Raw genomic sequence first — 19,120 nt, 5'->3', positions numbered from 1 at the left:
AGCAACTTCCCTTTCTTACTTCCAGTTAGGCTTGTTCTCCTGCTGCTGTGTATTGATGTAAAATATGCAGTCAGTATTTTAACACTGTGAGGATACAGTATAATCGCAGACCGTCTCAAGCCCCCTTTTCCTTTATAGGACAAGGGGGAATGGTTTGAAGCTGCGCCAGGGCAGGTTTAGGTTAGACATTAGGAAAAACTTCTTCACTGAAAGGCTTGTCAGGCTCTGGAATGGGCTGCCCAGGGAGATGGTAGATTCCTCCTCCCTGGAGGTATTTAAAAGAAGGATAGATGAGGTGCTTAGGGACATGGTTTAGTGGTGGGATGGCAGGGTTAGGTTAAAGGTTGGACTCGATGATCTCAGAGGTCTTTTCCAACCAAAGTGATTCTATGATTCTATGATTCCTCCTTTCCTCTTTTTGTATCCCACCTATTAAACTGAAGACATTTGTTGTTAAGTACCGGGAAGCGACATACAAGAGGGTAAAGTCGAGCTGATGAGGTTACTCTGGTTTATCTTCTCATCTCTAATTTGCAGGTACCCCTGCTGCGTTTTGCTTTTGTGCAGAGCTTGGTCACAGCTGGTTTTAACTTTTCCTTTTCCTTGGACTTGTGTGTACTTGAAATTGATAATTTCTTTTTTGAAGCAGGCATTTTCAAATTGACTTTTTAAAAAAATTATTTTCATGAAGTGCAGCACAAGGATAAGGCGTTGCATAACCACGAAATAACCTCAAATCCAGCCAGTGGTGCAGGCTAGGGGTAAGGCTAGAAAGATCTGCAGAAGTTCCAGCAACACAAAGATGGAAATACCATGCATATCTGTAAGTTCGTCCAAAGGAAGCCTTTTGAAATAAGCTTGAATGTTGCAAAATCCTTTGCTCATTACTACACTTACTGTGCAGGTGAAGATGGTCCAAGGCTGCCTTACGGCAGTTAGTGTTCGGCGGTGCCTGCTCCCCCATGGCTCCCCCGGTGGGAAGCGAGTGTTTAGAAGAAGAAATGCTCATCCTCAGATTCAGATGCAGAAGGTTCTTCATCTGAAAACAGAAAGGAGAAAACTCAAGAAGCAAAACCATTGATGTAGTGGAAAAAATGGTCTTAAACTACAATTTTTGTAGTACACGTGTGGCTTAATGTGATACCTTGTTTACCATTCATCCTAAGAAGATGTAACATGATTTTACAAAGTTTTGCTAGCTACTTGTAAGCTTCTCAGTTTCACTTCTGGCTTTGTAAAAGCTCTGAACTTCTGTAGAGAATAATTTGAAAGCATTCGGGTGCCTATGTGAAACCTTACAATGTGATTCACCCATTTTTCTTCCCACCAGGTTTGGAGGAGACCAGCCAGTATACATCAATATTATTAGAGATCCTGTCAATCGATTTTTATCCAATTATTTTTTTCGACGTTTCGGAGACTGGAGAGGAGAACAGAATCACATGATCCGTACCCCCAGCATGAGGCAGGAGGAAAGATATCTGGTATGTTTAAATAAAAGGCTCTGATTTCCCCATTTCCCAGCATCGTTACATAAGTCTGATGTTCAAACTGGATGCTTGAAAAGTGGGAGACTGAGGTATCTTCCGTCTTGCATTTTTTCTCTTTGTCTTGCCTGGACCTTGGTTTGGTCAGCTTTAGTGTGTAGAGTGTTGCTGATGAATTCGGTGATACAGTTTGTTCTTGTATAAGCTAACAGCAAGTCCCAGATTGCCACCATTGAATTACAGTCCTTTCACTGAGTTGGATTTTCACTGTGTAGTGGTCAGGCATAATAATTCTGCCCATATTTATCACTGTGGATATTCAGACGGATTTTTAGGTTGAAACTATGTCCGTAACTGTGCAGCCTCAGAGGAAAATTGAGCAATTCAGTGATCCCAAGCCTCCAGTGTTTTTGCTTTTAAGTTTTGCGGTGTTCTTTATACCAGGGCTCTGATCTCAGTTCTTGGTTTGGTTTTGTTCCCTTTTTTGGATTAAGAAGGTGGTAATAATGCTGGATAAGCTGTTCATAATAAGTTTTTTATTTTGCATAACTGCTGAACTGTCATAATGCCTGTCAGCCTTTGTCACGGACCAAGGTCCTGTTGGCAGTACATTTGTTCTACAAATGCTGAATGAGAAACACAGAAACTGGGGAGGTGGTCGCTTTGTTTGATACTGATCTCTTTGCATGCACACCCAACACCTCCCTAAGACGACAAAAACATGGAATTAATTCTTACGACTCTATAATGGAGATCTAGTTTGAGGGTTCAATGGCACAGCAGTGACAGGACAGCTTGATGGTCTGCTACGAGATGTTGCGGGCCAGATATAACGTCAAAGCAAGAGACGGCTGTGGCATCTGGAGAACAAGAAGAGGGGAGGTTTTAATGATGATTTGAAGGGGCAGGAGAGTACAAGATGTGGTGAAGGTGAGCTGTAGAGAACACAGCTCTGGATAACTGCCATGCAACACGTTTCCATCCTAGCTGAGGTCAGATGGCTCCAAGGAGGGCTGGGGTTTTTTCCCATATGACAGGGCTGTGTTGATTTCTTTTGTACTTCATTACTGTTGTGTGTTATGCAAAGCCCTGTGAACAGATAAGCTTATAAATTATGAATAATTGAAGGAGGGGTGTATCAGTATAACTAATGTATAGCCTTAAACTTTAATGACATCTGCTATACAGATGTAAACTCATTCCGATAATGTTGCAAAGGTTTTCTTATTTGCTATGTGTCTAGAGATACCGAAGAGGTCCCTGTGTCAGCTGACTAGGTTTTGACCTCCTGGTGTGCAGGGTTGGAAGGCAGTCCCAACAGCTTCACGTGCTGCCTGCATGGGCTCTTGCTTCCTCGTCTGTGAACGGGACAGGGGGGTTGCAGAAATGAATGCAGGGTGGGGTTTTGACTATGTTATTATTTTGTTAGCGCTGTCATGTTTTCTTTTTTGAAAATGTTAAAAATGAGCAGTACAGACTGTACTTCACTCTGAGTGCCTCTGCTTCTCATCTGAAGTGGAACGTGCAGCGATTGGCACTGCTCATGACTGGCTGACTCTGTAAATGCTGGTATTAAATCAGAACCGCCTGTGCGGTTTAAGATGTGATATGTACAGCCAGTGAAATTTTACTTCAAGCAGAATTGAAATGAATAGATCTAATTCCTGTGTAGGTTTAAAAGCTAATAGAAATCACCTTGCATTTTCATTTGCGTTGGGATGTTCTTTAAGAAATTATTTATATGCACACACAAATGTGTACACATACAGAGATGAGTACAAAAGCAATAATGAAAAGGAAATAAAAAAGTGGCTGTCTGAGGTCAGTAGTCATTTTGTTCAAAACACAGTTGTCAGTCTGAGGCACCTTCAGCATCCTTTATAAAAACTATTTTTGCTTTTTCGTTTTCATCTTCTCTATTGGTAATTCAGACTTAGAAGCCTGGAAATGTTTTTGGCATCTGTCCTCCATCCCTCCTTGGCAGACTTTGGCTGTCACTTGCACTGCTTGAAGAGGGTGGTTGCTCCTGTCACAGTAACATATAGGCCACCCGCCAGTGAAATTAATTTTAACAAAAGCCGTTCATTCCAAACATTAAGCATTTTTAAGACTTGTGCTATCCAACCACATAATATATTGCATGACTGCATTTTAATCTTTTCTTCAGTGGTGCAAGGAAATCTGCTGGCATATGTTTTAAAACTCAGGTAATGGATTTTGTGGAATGGTAGCTTCAGAAGTCTGCTAAATCAATTGCCTGGGCTAGCTGTGTAGAAGGTAAGCAGCTGGTTTTACCTCTGCACGTGAGCCAGTGCGGCCCTTTAGCACACACCTGCTGGCTGGCCTCAGACCTCTTGCAATTCTTCCCTAATAGATATTTTTTTTAATTGAAAACTCACCAGAAAGCATTGCTTTCTTACAGGGGACTATTTGAAGGACAAGCTTAGATTTAGCATAATAAATAGTTTCCATATTGATCACAGTATTAAACCCAAGTCGTTTGGGATGGGGTGTGCCTGCTTGTGAGCAGACACGTGAAAGCAGGGGGGAGGATAGGAGAAGCTTTTACTTTTCTTCTTCCGTCATGCTTCAGGTCAACAGCTAGGAAAACACAAAACTGCTGATTGCTCCACAACATTGAGCTCGTTGCTGAAGAGCCTGAGAAGCCTTATGTTGACAGCAGTTACAGACTTACAAAATGGACCAGAAAAGCTGTAAATGTAACTCCTCTGTTTTACCAGGAGAGACAGGTTTGCCTGCCAAAAGACGTACAACTTTTGAAACTAGGGTATTAGGGACTAATTGTGCTTTTCTCAACCATGATGTTTCTGGCCTCCCATCTTTTGGAAGGTGTTGTGGCCATCTTGGCATCTTGGTCAATAGCTGCCAACACTGGCCGCCTCCCTTGAAAAGCTGAGGGCAGTGTGCATTTGCTCTCAGAAACTGCAGTGTGAAGGCGTCAGAGCTCAGCACCTCTATAAAGTGGGCTCTGAAGGGAAGAAAAGCATTTTAACATCAGGTTTTGTTATCCGATGAGCTCCTGCTTGGCCATCAGGTTGTGATATCCTTAATGGAGGCAATCCCTCCCCTCACTTCTGATCCTTAAGGAAAAAAAAAGGAGGTGAAAAAAAAAAAAAACCAAACCTTGAATTCTTGTAGTACCTTGGATGCCGGTTTCGACTTTGAAAATCCGAACTGCTGAGATTGCAAAGATCAGAAACAGAGACAGAAATTTCCACTGTTCAGTGATCATTTGAAATTTTCTCTGAATAGAGCTTCAGGCTTTGACTATGTTCCAGAGAAAACAACCATTCATTCAGGAGTCAGATAAATTGTTTTAAATGTTTCAGTAAATGCCTGTGTTTACCAAAATTTAATTGAAAGCCAGGGTAGAAAACAAGCCCTTTATTCACGAGTCAGATATGGCAGAGACAGCTGCTGCAATGTGAGACTTTCCACCCAGATCAGCCAGCTCCCTGCCCCGACCTGGTGCTTCCTCTGCCAAGCTTCCCCAAAATAAACAGTGGCAACGCGTTGCTGTGGAACATGGCAGAGAGGTAATGGTCTGAAATGGTGGCCAGCACCTCGAGTCGAGTCTCAAGCACACTCGGGCAAGAGTCGCCCTACCTTATGGTCCTGTAAGATGAGATGAATTCACAAAAGTTAATTTAAATCCATCATAGTGAGTGTGATTCAGGCTGAACTAGAGTTCTTGGAGTAAATACGCTTCAGTAAAGCAAGTAACCCCGTATCAGTGCAGCTGTGAGTGCTGCTGGTACCAAGCAAGAGGTACCAGCACCAGATGATTTAGTTTAAGGCGTAAGAATGCAGTAGGTAGGAACCACTCCTGATAAAGAGCGGGACTGCCGTAAGTATTTGAAAGCTTTGTCTTAAAAATTGTCCTTTCCAGAGAAGGTTTGTTAGCAATTACCTAGTATTTATTGCAACTGCAGCCTGAGACATCAAATACAAAAGGTAGGTCTGGGTTTTTCATCTCTCCTTAATACTTGCTAAAACTTTGATCTCAGGCCACCAAGGTTAGATGAGTGTGTGAAGCAGCCTGGGCTGCAGATCGTTGGCTGAATTGCAGGAAATCTGGTTGTATGTGATTCTGGTCTCTAGGCTCATGAGTAGCGTGGCTCCTAACCTACTCATGTACAAGATCTTAACGTCTTCGGGCTAATTTGCCAGAAGAGAGAGGTTTTGTGTAAAAAAAAAAAAAAAAAAAAAAAAAAAGATCATTCAGTAAATTAAGAACTTGTCACCTACCTGTAAGACATTTCGAATTTTCATTAGAATTAGTGGTTAAGTTTGCAGTACAGTTCTGTCAGGCTCTACGTAGTCTTTCAGCTTCATCTCTGAAAATAAATGTGCTTTTCTCCGCTAAAAATATTCTAACAATATTCAGCCTCAGTTATGCTAAAGATTATTCATACAAGTAAAGGAGCATCAGTCTTTTAGTCTTTTAAATTAAATGTTAAAATATTTATAAAAAATGTGTTAGGATTACTGCAAAGGAGGGACGTAAAATTCAAAGGACATCAGGGAACTTGCAAGTCAAGTTTCTTACAATGATAGGGACCTCTCCTGTGGCAAAGACTGGCTTCCCTTGCTAAATACTTAAACCAGTGTTGTTTAGGTTGTTTCAGAAAGTTTAAACAAAATTCTAGAAAAAGCTGAATGGTTAAACTCCATATAACAATATTTTATTCCTGAATTTTTATAATTCCCTTTTATGACTCCATTGTTTTTCATTAACATAAGGGTTTTCACTAAATACGCTTCCTCAATTTTATTACTTCTATCCCCAAATTTCTATTTACGATGAAAAGTATTCTTTCACCAATTGCATTGGCTTTCTGATGGCATCTAGCTGCCTTAGTTCATGCCTTTATCTGGTTAATAAAAATATTTAACCATGGCTAAATGTATTGTGAATTTTCAGTCGTAGCCACACATCGAACTTTCTCCTTCATGACTTCAGTTACGTTTCTTGAAGCTAGGGACCTGGCCTCCAAAGGAGAGACCGTGGTATGGAGCCCGTGCCTCCCCCTCCTGACTGTCACGCATGTGCTTCTGTACAGAAAAGGGAGTCGGAGAGTTGCCTGCCTGCGGGTTTGGTGGATGGGAGAATAGAGGGTTCATTTCTGTGTGGGATTTTTCTGCTGAGGACCTCACAAGGGGCTACACGTGTCCGTTGATTGAACCTTGGAACTTTTGGCAAGGGTCTGGTGAACTTGCTTAACATTGTTTAGGTTGGAAATCTGAGGCATGCAGAGGTTAAAATTATTCGCTTATGTCTGTGCAGTGCATACCAGATATTAGGGACTGAAATATATAACTAAAAAGGTGCATTTCTCCAGTTACTAGGTTCTGAGCTGTAGTGAAGGACTAAACGTTTCATGCACCCTCAGTGCTTTCCCTAACTCACCCCCATACACACAGTAGTCCTTTTGCTCCCTGCGTGATCGATCGGCGCTGAGATGCTGTGAATTGGTCCTTGGACGTCCCGCAGCACGGCGTGTCCTGAGCTGCGGCGCAGCTTTGCAGCTGTAGGTCTGGTTCGGGGGTGACACAGTAGCATCCATCTCTCCAGCGGGGACCGGGCTGCCGGGAGGGCACTGTTGAAGCGCCGGCACCTGCCAGCTGACCCAATTAGAACAGTTTGCTGCTTCTTCCCTCTGATGAACGCTTTTAATAGGCTCCAGCTGTTCCCTTTTACTGCATTAACTCTTCCCAGCAAAATTTCTGGCCCGTTTTTGTAACTTTTCATCTGCCGTGTCTGCTCTAAAGCACCATCTTTCCCCTAGATTCTCCCATTTTGTATTAATAATTTATTGAACCATAAAGTTAATGGTAATTCAGACCTCAGCTGGAGGAGGGACTGATTAAACAACCTATAAAATGTAATATTAAAGGAAATGTTTTCATGGCTGACATTTACTTTTCAGTGGCTTTAATTTACAAACCAATATTTTTTAACGTTCCCTTGTGGAGTTTGCATTCCAAACTTTGCAGCATTATGCAATTATACCAGAGCATGAAAATGTGCCTTCCTAATCTGTTTTCATTTACTAGTCTGAATCAATGGCACGTAATAAATAAGCAATATACTATTGGTTAAGATTGCAGCACTAAAATCTTTCATGCAATTTATAATACATACGTACATTAATAGCAAAGATAAAAAGATCTGGATTTTGTTAATACCATGCTTTTATTTTAATGATACCATTCTGTATTGCATTCTTTTTTGTGGATGGGATGCAGGATAAACACAATATTTTGCTTCAGAATGTAAAAAAGTGAGGTATTTTTTCATGCAATGTTTTACTGGTCTGAAAATTTCTGGCTGTTGCAAATGTTAAAAAAATGACACGAGAAACCAGAAGCCGAGTAGCAGAAGAGTCCCAAGCTCTAAGTACCCACAATTTTATTTAAACTTAACATTATTACAGGGTCTTAGCACCACCAGTAAGCAGTATATGGTATTCAAGACATTTGGGTGTATAGTAATTTATGTCTTTTATTTGAGGACCTAGCTATATTAAGTAAGTTGAGAATGATAAATCTTCATTTTTATGGTGATTTTGCCAAGGCTGTTATTTGTGCCTTTCTGAGCATGAGCACAGGATAGCTCTTGATGTTCTCTTCTGTGTTCTTTTTTGGTTTTTATGTGTTGTGGTAGCCTAGGGAACTGGTTTTCTCCAGCTTCTCTATAGGAAGCTATTGTTTGTAGAGTGGAAAATCCCAAATGCAGAACAAAGAGTCTAATATATTGATGCTGGCCTTCTAAGGCCATATAAACTATCTAAGAGAACAGGGTATGTCCATGTTATATTTTCAGGACATGTATTTTGGAGATTGAAACAAAACCAGAAAGGAGCATTCTTGTGTAGCCCCGGGATAAAAGCCAGCCTTGCCTCCGGCAAAGGCGGAAAACCAGTTTGGGGAAGTTTAATCCTTATTTCACATAGAAAACGATGGGTTCTCAGCGGACCGTTACCAGTCAGGAATGAGATCTCGTGTGTATGTGGTGGATGGTTCTACCATAGCATCAGCTCAGTTCTCAGTAGCAGCCAAAAAAAGGCAAATCAAAAGCAATAGAGAACAAAACAGAGAACTTCATTGTATATAAAAATCTGTCCTGTGGCTGCATTTGACTTCCTGTGTATACAGTAGATAGTGCTCATAGTCCATACTAATTTTCTGAAATTAGTGACTGCTCTGGGTAACTCAAAAGCAAACTTTGTAATTACATGCTTGCAAATGAATTCTACTGTTAGGTGATTTATATAAGATAGTTACCATTTGTCCTGGTTTCAGCTGGGACAGAGTTAATTTTCTTCCTAGTATCTGGCAGAGTGCTGCATTTTGGATTTAGGATGAGAAGAACGTTGATAACACCCTTATGGTTTAGTTGGTGCTGAGCAGGGCTTACACCAGTCAAGGGCCTTTTCAGCTTCCCCTGTTCTGCCAGGTACACAAGAAGCTGGGAGGGGGCACAGCCGGGACAGCTGACCCCAACCAGGTATTCCATACTGTATGACATCATACTCAGTATATAAACTGGGGGGAGTTGGCCGGAGGGCACCGATGGCTGCTTGTGAGCTAGCTGGGTATCAGTCGGTGAGCGGTTGCGTCCCTTGTTTTTCCTGGGTTTTGTTTCTTTCTCTCTCTCATGGTTTTCCTTTTCATTACAAAATTATTATTTATTTTATTTATTTATTATTATTTTTTTTTACCTGCCTCTGTATCAGCCCACGGGTTTTACTTTTTCCCCCGATTCTCTCCCCCATATCCCACTGAGGCAGGGAGGGTGAGCAAGCAGCTGGGTGGTGCTGGGGTGCCAGCTTGGGGCTAAGCCACGACACCAGAGGCAACGTCTCCAGTTGAATGTGTTGTATCTTGACTTTAAAGCAATTGAGTGTTCTTGGGTTTATGCCGTAGTGGCTAAGATTTTGTTGTCTTACAGCTCTGCCGATGAAATGAATTTTTGTAATTTCCAAATTGGCACTGAAGCTCTTAATTATTAACACTGTCATGACTATTCTTAAATTTATCCTAAAGCTAAGATACAAATACATTTAAAGTATGAAATGCAACCACAAGACTCTTTGCAGTGGTGTCCAGCAACAGGACAAGGGGCAATGGGTACAAACTGAGACACAAGAGGTTTCAGTTGTATATGAGGAAAAACTTCTTTACTTTGAGGGTGATGGAGCACTGGAACAGACTGCCCAGGGGGGCTGTGGAGTCTCCTCCTCTGGAGATATTCAAAGCCCGCCTGGATGAAGTCCTGTGTAACATGCTCTGGGTGAACCTGCTTTAGCAGGGGGGTTGGACTGGATGATCTCCCAAGGTCCCTTCCAACCCTTGCCATTCTGTGATTATGCGCTGCTAATAGTAAAGGTACCAAAACAGATTATGTGAAAATCCTAAGATAGTGGGTTTAAACCTTTTTTTCAGTGCATGCTTTCCAGAAAGTAGAAGTCTCTTGGTTTTGATGAACAATAGTTTCAGTATGGATGGGTTTGGGATGTTTTGATAATTTTTGCAAGTCTCTATTTAAGTACTCGCATTTTTGATTCTCATGTGTTTTGTTAATGTGAAAGCAACAGGAAGACACATCTAAGGAGGCAGAGCTTAAATGGTTCCCAGTAAGTGATGACTTAACGATAATTAGCTGGCAAGTAACCATTACAGGTGAATGAAAACAAGAGAATCTGTGTGTGATATGAATGTTATCTGCAGTGCATGGTCCAGCATTTTGTGTGTTGTGAAGCTGGAGAGTAGCCTTTAGTAGTCATCAAGTAAAACTAATTATTGATTGATGTTTTGTTTGTTTAGAGTTGGAATAGAATGATTTTTAAACTGCAGTGTTTTATCATCCAGAAGAAAAGAATGCCTCCAATTTCCATTTCTGTTAGTATAAATCTTAAAATTAATCTTTTTAAAGTTGCATTTTATATGTGTCCTAAATAAGAAATGGGGCATCGACCAGCAAATAGTCTGTTTTAAAAATACGATGTAAACATGTGTATATATGTGTGTGTGTGTGTATTTAGAAGTAGAAGTCTGAGTTTTTGAAATGTTTGGTATTGTATTCATGTCTTAATTAAAACATGTTTTGAAGTCTGGTGTGGTGAAATCGTGGTAGCCTTCCATAGAAAACCCTGCTAAATACCCTCCTAAGTATGCCCCTTGCCAGGAGGAGACCTGTTTCCTTTTCCTTGTTGCTTTATGCTCTAACCACTTCAAATGAAACCTTTTTTTGGCAGCGTGGTAGGGAAGGAAACTGCACCACCTTTTAGTCCTCTTGATAGAGGAAGGGCAGAGAGAGGCCACCCTCCCCTTACTGCCAATGCATTGAACGTGTTCAAGCTGTGCCGTGATAACGTAATTTCAAGCAGTTAGATAGTCACTTCACTCTGTAGGTGTCAAAACCTGCAAGAACTAACAACCCATGAGAATAAAACTGAATTTATTAGCCCATTTTATTTCTTGTCTGTCACGCTCCTTCCTCTTCCTTTTTTGCGGTTTATACGTTAAGTTTTTCTGGCTGTCAGCACTGCCAGCAAAGTGAAATAAACTGGAATCCTGATCTCTAAAATGTACTTGCTAAAGCAAAGCTGAAGCTCCCAGGTGGTGGATGATGAGGACAGTTCAGGGTGGTGGGGTTGGGAGGACCATCTGGCCATGGCGCATGGCTCATATGGCGAGGGATAGCCATGTTTTCATAAAAACATCCAGGTTTATCTTGGGCTTTAGGTGTTTGTCATCAACAAAATACTACTCTGTCGTGTAATTTTTGGTGGAGGCATGGACACTTCTGTCGTCTGCAGACTGACTGGGTCACACTTGTGAATTCTGTATTTTTCAGGACTCTGGAGTAGTTTACGTTGAAACCACATGCAAGCAGAGATGCGGCGTGTTGCAGAAGAAGGGGACATTCAGTGCCCGGACATACTCAATACTTAGTTTATCCCATTCCTTCTAGATCTTCTGCAGTCTCTAGGGCTTATTCTAGGCTGCAGAGTGAAGTCCTGCTCCTGGTCCTGGTGCCAGCTCACATGGACCCCAGGGCCTGTTGGAGCACAGGGTGCTCCTTTCTGGTCAGCACCCAGGCTCACGTCCCTGGAGCTGGGGCACCTGAATGTCTCCTGGGACACAGCTGAGGTGCAGATCCATGCTGAGGGAGTGGGAAGCGCTTTCCAGCCAGTCCACCCCACCGGGCAGAGCCTACCAAGCCTCCGCAGCTTCTGCCCTTGCTGCCTTTCCCAGTGACCACGCAGTGTCTCCGCTGCCTCCGCACGCACCCTCCTGGCAGGTACCGCTGCTGAAAAGCCACCACCAAGGTTTTTCAGATGCTAAAGCCGATAATATTGTTGTCTGCCCAGGTTGAATGAAAGTACTAGTGCCTGTGACCAATAGATCGCCTGCTAGGAAAACCCCTATCCAGTACCGTCGCTTTGGATGATGTCAGACCGTGACTCTAAGGTTTCGCTTCTCAATAAAGAACATCTTGGAGCACCACGGAAAAGATGTCGGCCCTGTGTAGTTTGACAGTGTAATCTTTCAAATCAGGATATGATGTGAACTTAGGATCAAGAAAAGAACAAGATGGAGTTGGAGGACTGGGGGGAGGAATGAAGAGGGGGAGCTGCTGGCAGGAATGGGAGGAGAAGTCTCAAATCCAAGTCCTCAGTGCAGGGGTCACAGTGTTTTCTGGGACGGTATGGCTATTTGTTCAGGTCTTTCTGGTTAAATGGAGGAAGGGGCCAAAAAAAAAAAAAAAAGAAAGGCTACTTGAATTCAAAGGACTACAGTCTGTCTACAGTCACGGCAGGAATGTCCAGTTCAACGATAAAAATCGTACTGTGTGCAATTTGAGAGCATCAGTGGCCACCATTCAGACTCACTTGTCCTCTCAAAGCAACGCTTCCTACGTCGAGGGCACGCAGCCTTTACCCCGAGAGTCCCACTGGAAGCTGTCAGGACGGGGGGTGCGAGGCAGCCCCCCCTGCACACTGCTGTGGTCAGCACGCTCGGCCTCCCTCCCGGGCGGAGAAGGGCATGCATCGGTTTCTCTGCAGCGTCAAGTACCGGCATCCTCCTCTGCTGAGTGAAGGCTGTATAGCGTTAGTAGTAAGAAAATGTAATTAGAGATATTTAAGTTGTAAGGGTCCTGCATTCACGGTATTGTGAACGCAGAGTGTTGCATGCTGAGCAGCGTCTCCTTCTTTCTTTTCATTTAAAAATAAAAGTGACTGCAATTCTTGATCCACTATACATGCGCAAGTAAAGGAAAGAACCTTTCCTTTATTTCAAGCGGTGAAGATGAAGCACAGAGGTGCAAATTTAGATTTTGTTTCTGTCTCATCACAGAATGAACAGATCTGAGCTGGGGAATCGTCTTCCCAAAAACCAGGTGTTGCCTGTCTAGTCTTGCTGTTTGCTTCAGTGTGCTCCTGCAAAGTAGAAATATGCATTTGTGTTTCTGCAAAACAACAGCCAAATGCCATAGGTTTTTGTTGGCAACTGGATTGGGGTGTTCTCTCCAGTTGCTTGGCCCTGCCTGGCAAGTGGCTGGTGCGCTTTACCACAGGAGTGCTCTTCAGGTGTCAAATATTCCAGAAAGCAGATTTTCCATCTTGGCACAAAGGATATTGCTGCAGGTGGTTTTGGGGTTTGTTTTTTCCTTAGAGATTTTTTTTTTGCCAAGAGTGTAAGTTGTGTTATGAGGTTATCTGCACACTAATAGCTTCAGTTAAATGAACTTTTTAGTATGGAGGCTCCAGACTCGTATTAGATGTCCTCCCTTCTCGTTTTTCCCAAAGGGATATGAAAGGACCAGTGACTTCAGACAATGAGGAGATGGACTGGCTTCTTTGCCAGACCGATAAGCAATTGCAATTGGAAGAGCAGTTGGCAAGTTTTGTTGCTTAGTGCCGTAGCTTTGGGAGGACAATTGGCTCCTCTGCCCTGATACGAGGACTGATGCGAACCACATGCTCTAAGGCATCTTGAAACCTTGATGAAATGAAAGCCCAATGGAAATAAACACAGGCATCTGAAGGATACTGACGGTCACTGAGAGTCCTTCAGAAAGCTATGCACACCCCGATTCCTTCAGCCTTTTTGTGGTGGCTTTTACCTGAATTCAAAAGAAAAAATAAAAGCAGTTGTTTTTAACTTGGTAAGATGGTGTTGCCAGAAGAAAACCTGAGGGAACAGGCTGGGACAAGCTGCAAACCTGCGCTTGTTGACATTGAGTGGGGCTTGGGGCATTTGGCTGTTGTTTCCTTAGTGTCAGTCAAGTAGGGAAGGGTATTGCTAGCAGGAGCTCATTTTTTTGGTCTTTCTTATAATTCTACCTTTTTTAAAGAAAGAAATGAGAGAGAACAAGAGACAGATGTCAACTGTTTCAAATGTTGGGGGTTTGTTGTTTTTTCTCTTGAGACGACTGTTTAAAGTCAAATAACCTTATTCAAAAATACATGCATCCCTCACAGCTGGCTGGTTGATGGGGCTGTCTTGAATTAAAAGGTAATTCCCTCTTTCAGAATAAGCAGTAGACCTTCCATGTCAGTTGAGAAAATACGGTGTCCGTGAACTGTTTCAAGGTACAGAAACTCTCCTTTGGAAGGAAAAGCAGCGTTCACTTTTTCTGATTTTTATTCTAAGCATTCTTTTCTTTTTGTTGTTCTTGCCTAGTATTTTCAAAGCTCCTATATCTATAGTTGCTATACATAAAAAACAAACAAAAAGCCCCACCAAGAAACTTGTTTTGGAAAATGGACTACCATTGTTCCACAAAGCTGCCTCCTGCTCAGTGAATTATTGAAGCACAGTCTAGTCGGGTTGGTTACCTTGAACACAAATTTTTCCTATGAACTCTGATCCAAGCAAAGCCAGCCACTGTCCATAACTGAGCTTGTCAAGAGTAATTTCCTTTTTCTTGGGGAAAAATCCACTAACCGGTGGCAAATAGGAAACTTTCTATGGTGAATATGGATTGCTAAATGAGATTTTTTTTTTTAGAAATTAATTTTCTGTTCTCTTTAAAAGGAAAAAAACAAAACTAAAGTGCTCCTCAATGGCTGAAGGAAAAAAATAAAATTTCTTCAGAATGTAATCCAAAGGGATGATGTCTTTGATAAACAGGAAGAAAAAAAAAAAAAAAGCAGATTTTACACTTTTTCCCTCCTTCTAGCCGAGTTATTAACCTCTGTGATTTTGTAATTGATCTTGTTACTTGCTGTGTTCTTTGAAGCCATAGTACCTGACATGAGGGGATTGAGAGATTCGGGGGTTCTGTGTGGGAAGGGAGGCATGGTTTTGGTTTTCGCAGTTGTGAGGGGATTGAGAGATTCGGGGGTTCTGTGTGGGGAAGGGAGGCATGGTTTTGGTTTTCGCTGTTGTAGAAAAGAACTTCAGCAGATGACTCAAGGTTCAAAAAATAAAATAAAAAAAAAGAGGCAAATAGGAACATTAATAATGCATCTGAACCTTGTAATTTTAGGAGTTTTTAAATGCTTGGAGTTGTCAATACAGTGATAGTCTTGTCAAACTGAAATCAATGTTTGTTCCATTTTGTGGCTGCTATTCAGAGTGGCAGTGCTACAAATGACGCCAAGTATTAGTAATTTTCCAGAAAAGCATTAGAGCTGTTCATTTTTGGAAGACTATAACTAGGGAAATGAGATAGGGGCAGCAGAGCAGAAATCAGCCCCAGCAGCCGGGAAGCCACGTGCGGAAGCAGCGTGGTTTTCTTCTCTGCTCTGCAGCTCCTTTTGCATTTCAGCCCTGAGACATGAAGGGAGAGGTTGAAAGTCAGCCAACACTGGGCAGAAGGCTGATAAGAAAGCAGAATTAGTGTACAACTCTCATTTCTAGCTCTTTTCTCTTCATTCAAGAGGCTTGTGGTAAAGTGCCACCACAAATGTGGTAGGCCAGGGGAACAAAAAAGATGTTTTGACCTTGCTGCTATGAGGAAGCCAGTTTTGTTTTTTTTTAAGTCAGTACTGTGCTTTTAAGATTTTTCATCTAACTTAAAAAATGGGCAAAACCAGAGACGTGTATAACCTGTACCGTATGATGATAATCATATATTTTCTCTTTTTTAATAGAGAGGTCATCAGCAGGTTTCTTTTTCTTTTTTGCTAGGCAGTGTACTTGATGTGACTGGATTCTTTAGGTGCACGTCATGAGATGTTGGTACAGTCCCTCTCCCTTTAGCATCAGTGAAAGGGAATTGTATCACTGGAATTCATGACAGCAGATGGTCTAAGCTATAACTGAGCAGTAAGTTGAAATAAAACTTTTAAGATGCATCAGCTAGCCGGTGTTCATTTTCTTTAGTGAAACTTTTGCTACATCTGCAGATGAGACAAGCTTAATAATTAAAAGAAATACTGCTTTACTGAAGCCTGCAATATTTTTTTTTTAGATTTATTGTGGCATATCTTCTCTTCTCCGTCTATATATTCTTTTTATTTTGAAGATTTATATTGCAGAAAGTAAGCATTTTCCTCCCTGACTCTTGTCACATGAAGTTCAGTAAAAACACGTGTAAATGGAATGATCTTTCTTGCTTGTTTTGCCTCTGTCTTGATGGGATGTGTGAGAGCAATAATATTTAATGCTCATTGCCAATGAAATTAAGTTCCTTCTGGCTCATGGCTTGCTTCTCTCTGATAACATCTTTAACGTTCAGAACTCTGATATTTGTTTTAATAAGCCTCTTTTAAACTTTTGTATTGTTAAAACTATTTTTCATGGTCTTCTACTAAAACCAGTGTAATGCTAGCTTCAAGATGTTGTGGCACTCATAGACCTTAAATGTGTTTCTGTTAGTATATGCATTTTTGAGGTTTGGGCTAAAATCTGCTGAGCATAATTTCTGTGCATGCAGTCAAGCTTTAAAGGAATGAGACCATTTGACCTGGGAAAGAAGATGTGAGAAAAATGTGAACTGCAGAAATGTCTCATTATTAAAAGAGGCTTTTCTGTATTGTAGCAACGAAGCAGTATTTTGAAACATTTAAATCCCATGATATCTGTGCAAATGACATTGTGTCATATGTGAAGGTGTGAACTTTCTGCATTAAGCCCTTCTTGAGACATGAACGCCATCCAGCCCAGCTGGGGAAGACAGCACACGCTGGGGAGAGGCTAAGGGCTGCTTCCCCTCTGGTGTCCTCCCAGCTTCTGATGTTCTTCAGCTTACCAATTCCCTGAACCAGACATTGCTTCTATATCTGTGCTTAATAGCCCTTGATAGACCTCTCTTCTATGAATATATCTTTTTTATTTTCTTTTTTTTTTTTTAATCATTCTTTGGGTTGTTTTTTTTTTTTAAACCCAGTTACACCTTTGTCATCCAGACTATCCTGTTGCCAGGACCTATGCATTTATCAGCACTGAATTTCTTCCAACATTTTATTCCCTAATCAACATTATAGGGTCCTTCTATAACCCCTCGAGGTCAGATTTCTTATCTGCTCCCATTAATATTCCCTGAAAAATTAGCTACTTCACCGTTAACCCTTCTGGGTTACTCACAAGAGATGTCTCAGCACAGATGCTGTGCGACCTTACTCAGTGTCTTGTTTCACAAAGAAAACTAGCTATTGTATTCCTGTCCTTTATCAGCTTCTCCTCTATTTTTTTTTTTTTCCCCTGAGAATTTAGGAAAGCAGGACTGTGTTTATCACATCTTTAGTGACTGAATCAAAGAGCTGCTGGAAGTTGGAGAGGCACAGCTTTCTCTGCTGACATTGATTCTTCCCCTTGCTGGTTGCGTTCTTCATTTTAGCGTCGTCTACTACTAGCTGGTTCTGGAAATCTTCTGTCCATTTTATCTATTTTTTTCTAAAACATCTTTGACTGCCACTTCAGTTGGAGACTGTTATTTCCTGACTTACACCCTCTCAAGAGGGCCCTTTTCTTCATGTGAAAGTATCCCAGACCTCCTATGGTATTTTTCGTGACATGATTTTTCATTCTGAGCAATCTGTAATGCGTAGCTCTGCTCAGTTGTGAGCAGGACTTGTTCTCAGTCCAGGACACACTGGGTCTCAGTATTATAATGTGCTTGGCTGGACAGCAAGGCTTTTAACATTAACACAGTGGTGTATTAGCGAGATGATAATCTGTGGTGTTATACAATGATTTCTTCTGTATCTTATCCAATTTGGTTTTTAAAAAATGCGTATAGCACAAATGGTTTCTGGGATCCAGCATTTCAAGTCAAACAGAAGATGCTGGGTTCCGAGAGCCAGAAACATGAAATTATTCCTTAATTCCCTCCATGGTGCGGGTCAGATGAGAACTTGTATAAGGCACCGGCAGGGTCTTTTCTGCTTTACTTGGAGCGGAATAAGCCCAAGTTAAAAAGCATTCTGTTCTAGGACTTCTAATAAATTGAAGAGAGTCCAGAAGACAGTCTTAAAAAGGAAATGTAAATATTTGGATGAATAAAATTGTGCTATGAAGCAGATGTCCTGCCTTTATTCCTTGTGTTCAAGGAATTGAGATTAAGACAAAAAGGAGTTTCCTTAAATTACATTAAGGTCTTTTCCTATCAGATACCAGTAAAGGTTTTCTGACAGTAGGAGCAGTAAAGCACTGATAGAAATTGGAGCGGATATGAACATTTTTATGAGCAGGTTGGACAAATGGCAACCCTAGTTTAGATAAACTTGGTTCTTCCTTAGCAAAGGGTGGACTAAAATGCTTCTCGACACCCTGGGTCTTTTGTAGCAGCCTTTCTTGCCGGGACGGGCAGGAGGCAGGGCGGTGCTGCATCACCAGGCATGGTGAGACCACCGGGCCAGGAGGACCCTCACCCACCAGCTTGCATCTCTGTCCACTTCCAGCCCACTGACTTCAGCCCCATAGTCAGCTCCACGCTGAGGCTATCATCTGTCAGAACAACTTTATCCGTGCTCCAGAACTACCTTTTGTAAGCGTAAGCCGTCGGATGTATCGGTTGACTCGCTGCTTTTCTTGCAGGCATCTCTTGGCTAGGGTCCAGCAGCGCTGCATTAGGGGAGGGCTGAGAAACCCTTGAGGCGGGGGGTATTTCCTGCTCAGCGCTTGGAGGATTGGATATATGCCATCCCTAATTGACTTTATTAAGGGTCATCATTCGAGCAGACTAATTTTCCAGGTTCTTTTATGAAGAGGTGTTAGTAAACAGAATTAACAGATGTACTGTCTCCCTGCTGTTGGTTGCCACTGGGATTCATTCTTGATTGCAGTATAATGGTCTGTATTTTCGGTCTTCCCTGGATCTGTGCCCTCTGTAACAGGATGGTTATTTAATGCTTATACACTTCTTCCAGCTGGCAGCCACTCTCCCTTTTTTTGGCGTGATTTCTTTCTATTTTTTTCGTGGATTTCCCGTACTAAGACGGTTCAAGGTGAAAAATACAAAATCGACAGAAAAGAAAGAATGAGAAGGTGCCTACTCACAACTATGAAGTGATTCCGTTCCAATTGGTAAAACCGGCCTTTGACAAATTACTAGTGATTACTGTAACAGAGAGAAATACATCCACCTATGTTGTACATCATTTTAAGTTAGGAAATTGGGATCTGCAAATGTGTTTAATGTTTGTCACATC

At 41.8% G+C, this 19,120-nt stretch overlaps 1 protein-coding gene across 1 annotated transcript in view; it reads left to right on the top strand.

The window, feature by feature from the left end:
* UST (uronyl 2-sulfotransferase) overlaps positions 1–19,120 on the top strand; it is an 82,813-nt gene that overhangs the window by 22,190 nt on the left and 41,503 nt on the right. Inside the window, exon 3 of the mRNA XM_035902380.1 lies at positions 1,331–1,484. Within this exon, the coding sequence (XP_035758273.1) occupies positions 1,331–1,484 (154 nt within the window). The remainder of the gene's footprint in view (positions 1–1,330; positions 1,485–19,120) is intronic.

This window comes from Egretta garzetta, unplaced genomic scaffold (genome assembly GCF_000687185.1).
Source record: "Egretta garzetta isolate BGI_Z169 unplaced genomic scaffold, ASM68718v1 scaffold139, whole genome shotgun sequence".
NCBI classification, from domain to species: Eukaryota; Metazoa; Chordata; class Aves; order Pelecaniformes; family Ardeidae; genus Egretta; species Egretta garzetta.
The sequence above is the reverse complement of the archived record's forward strand: the minus strand, read 5'-3'. Positions and strand labels throughout refer to the sequence as shown.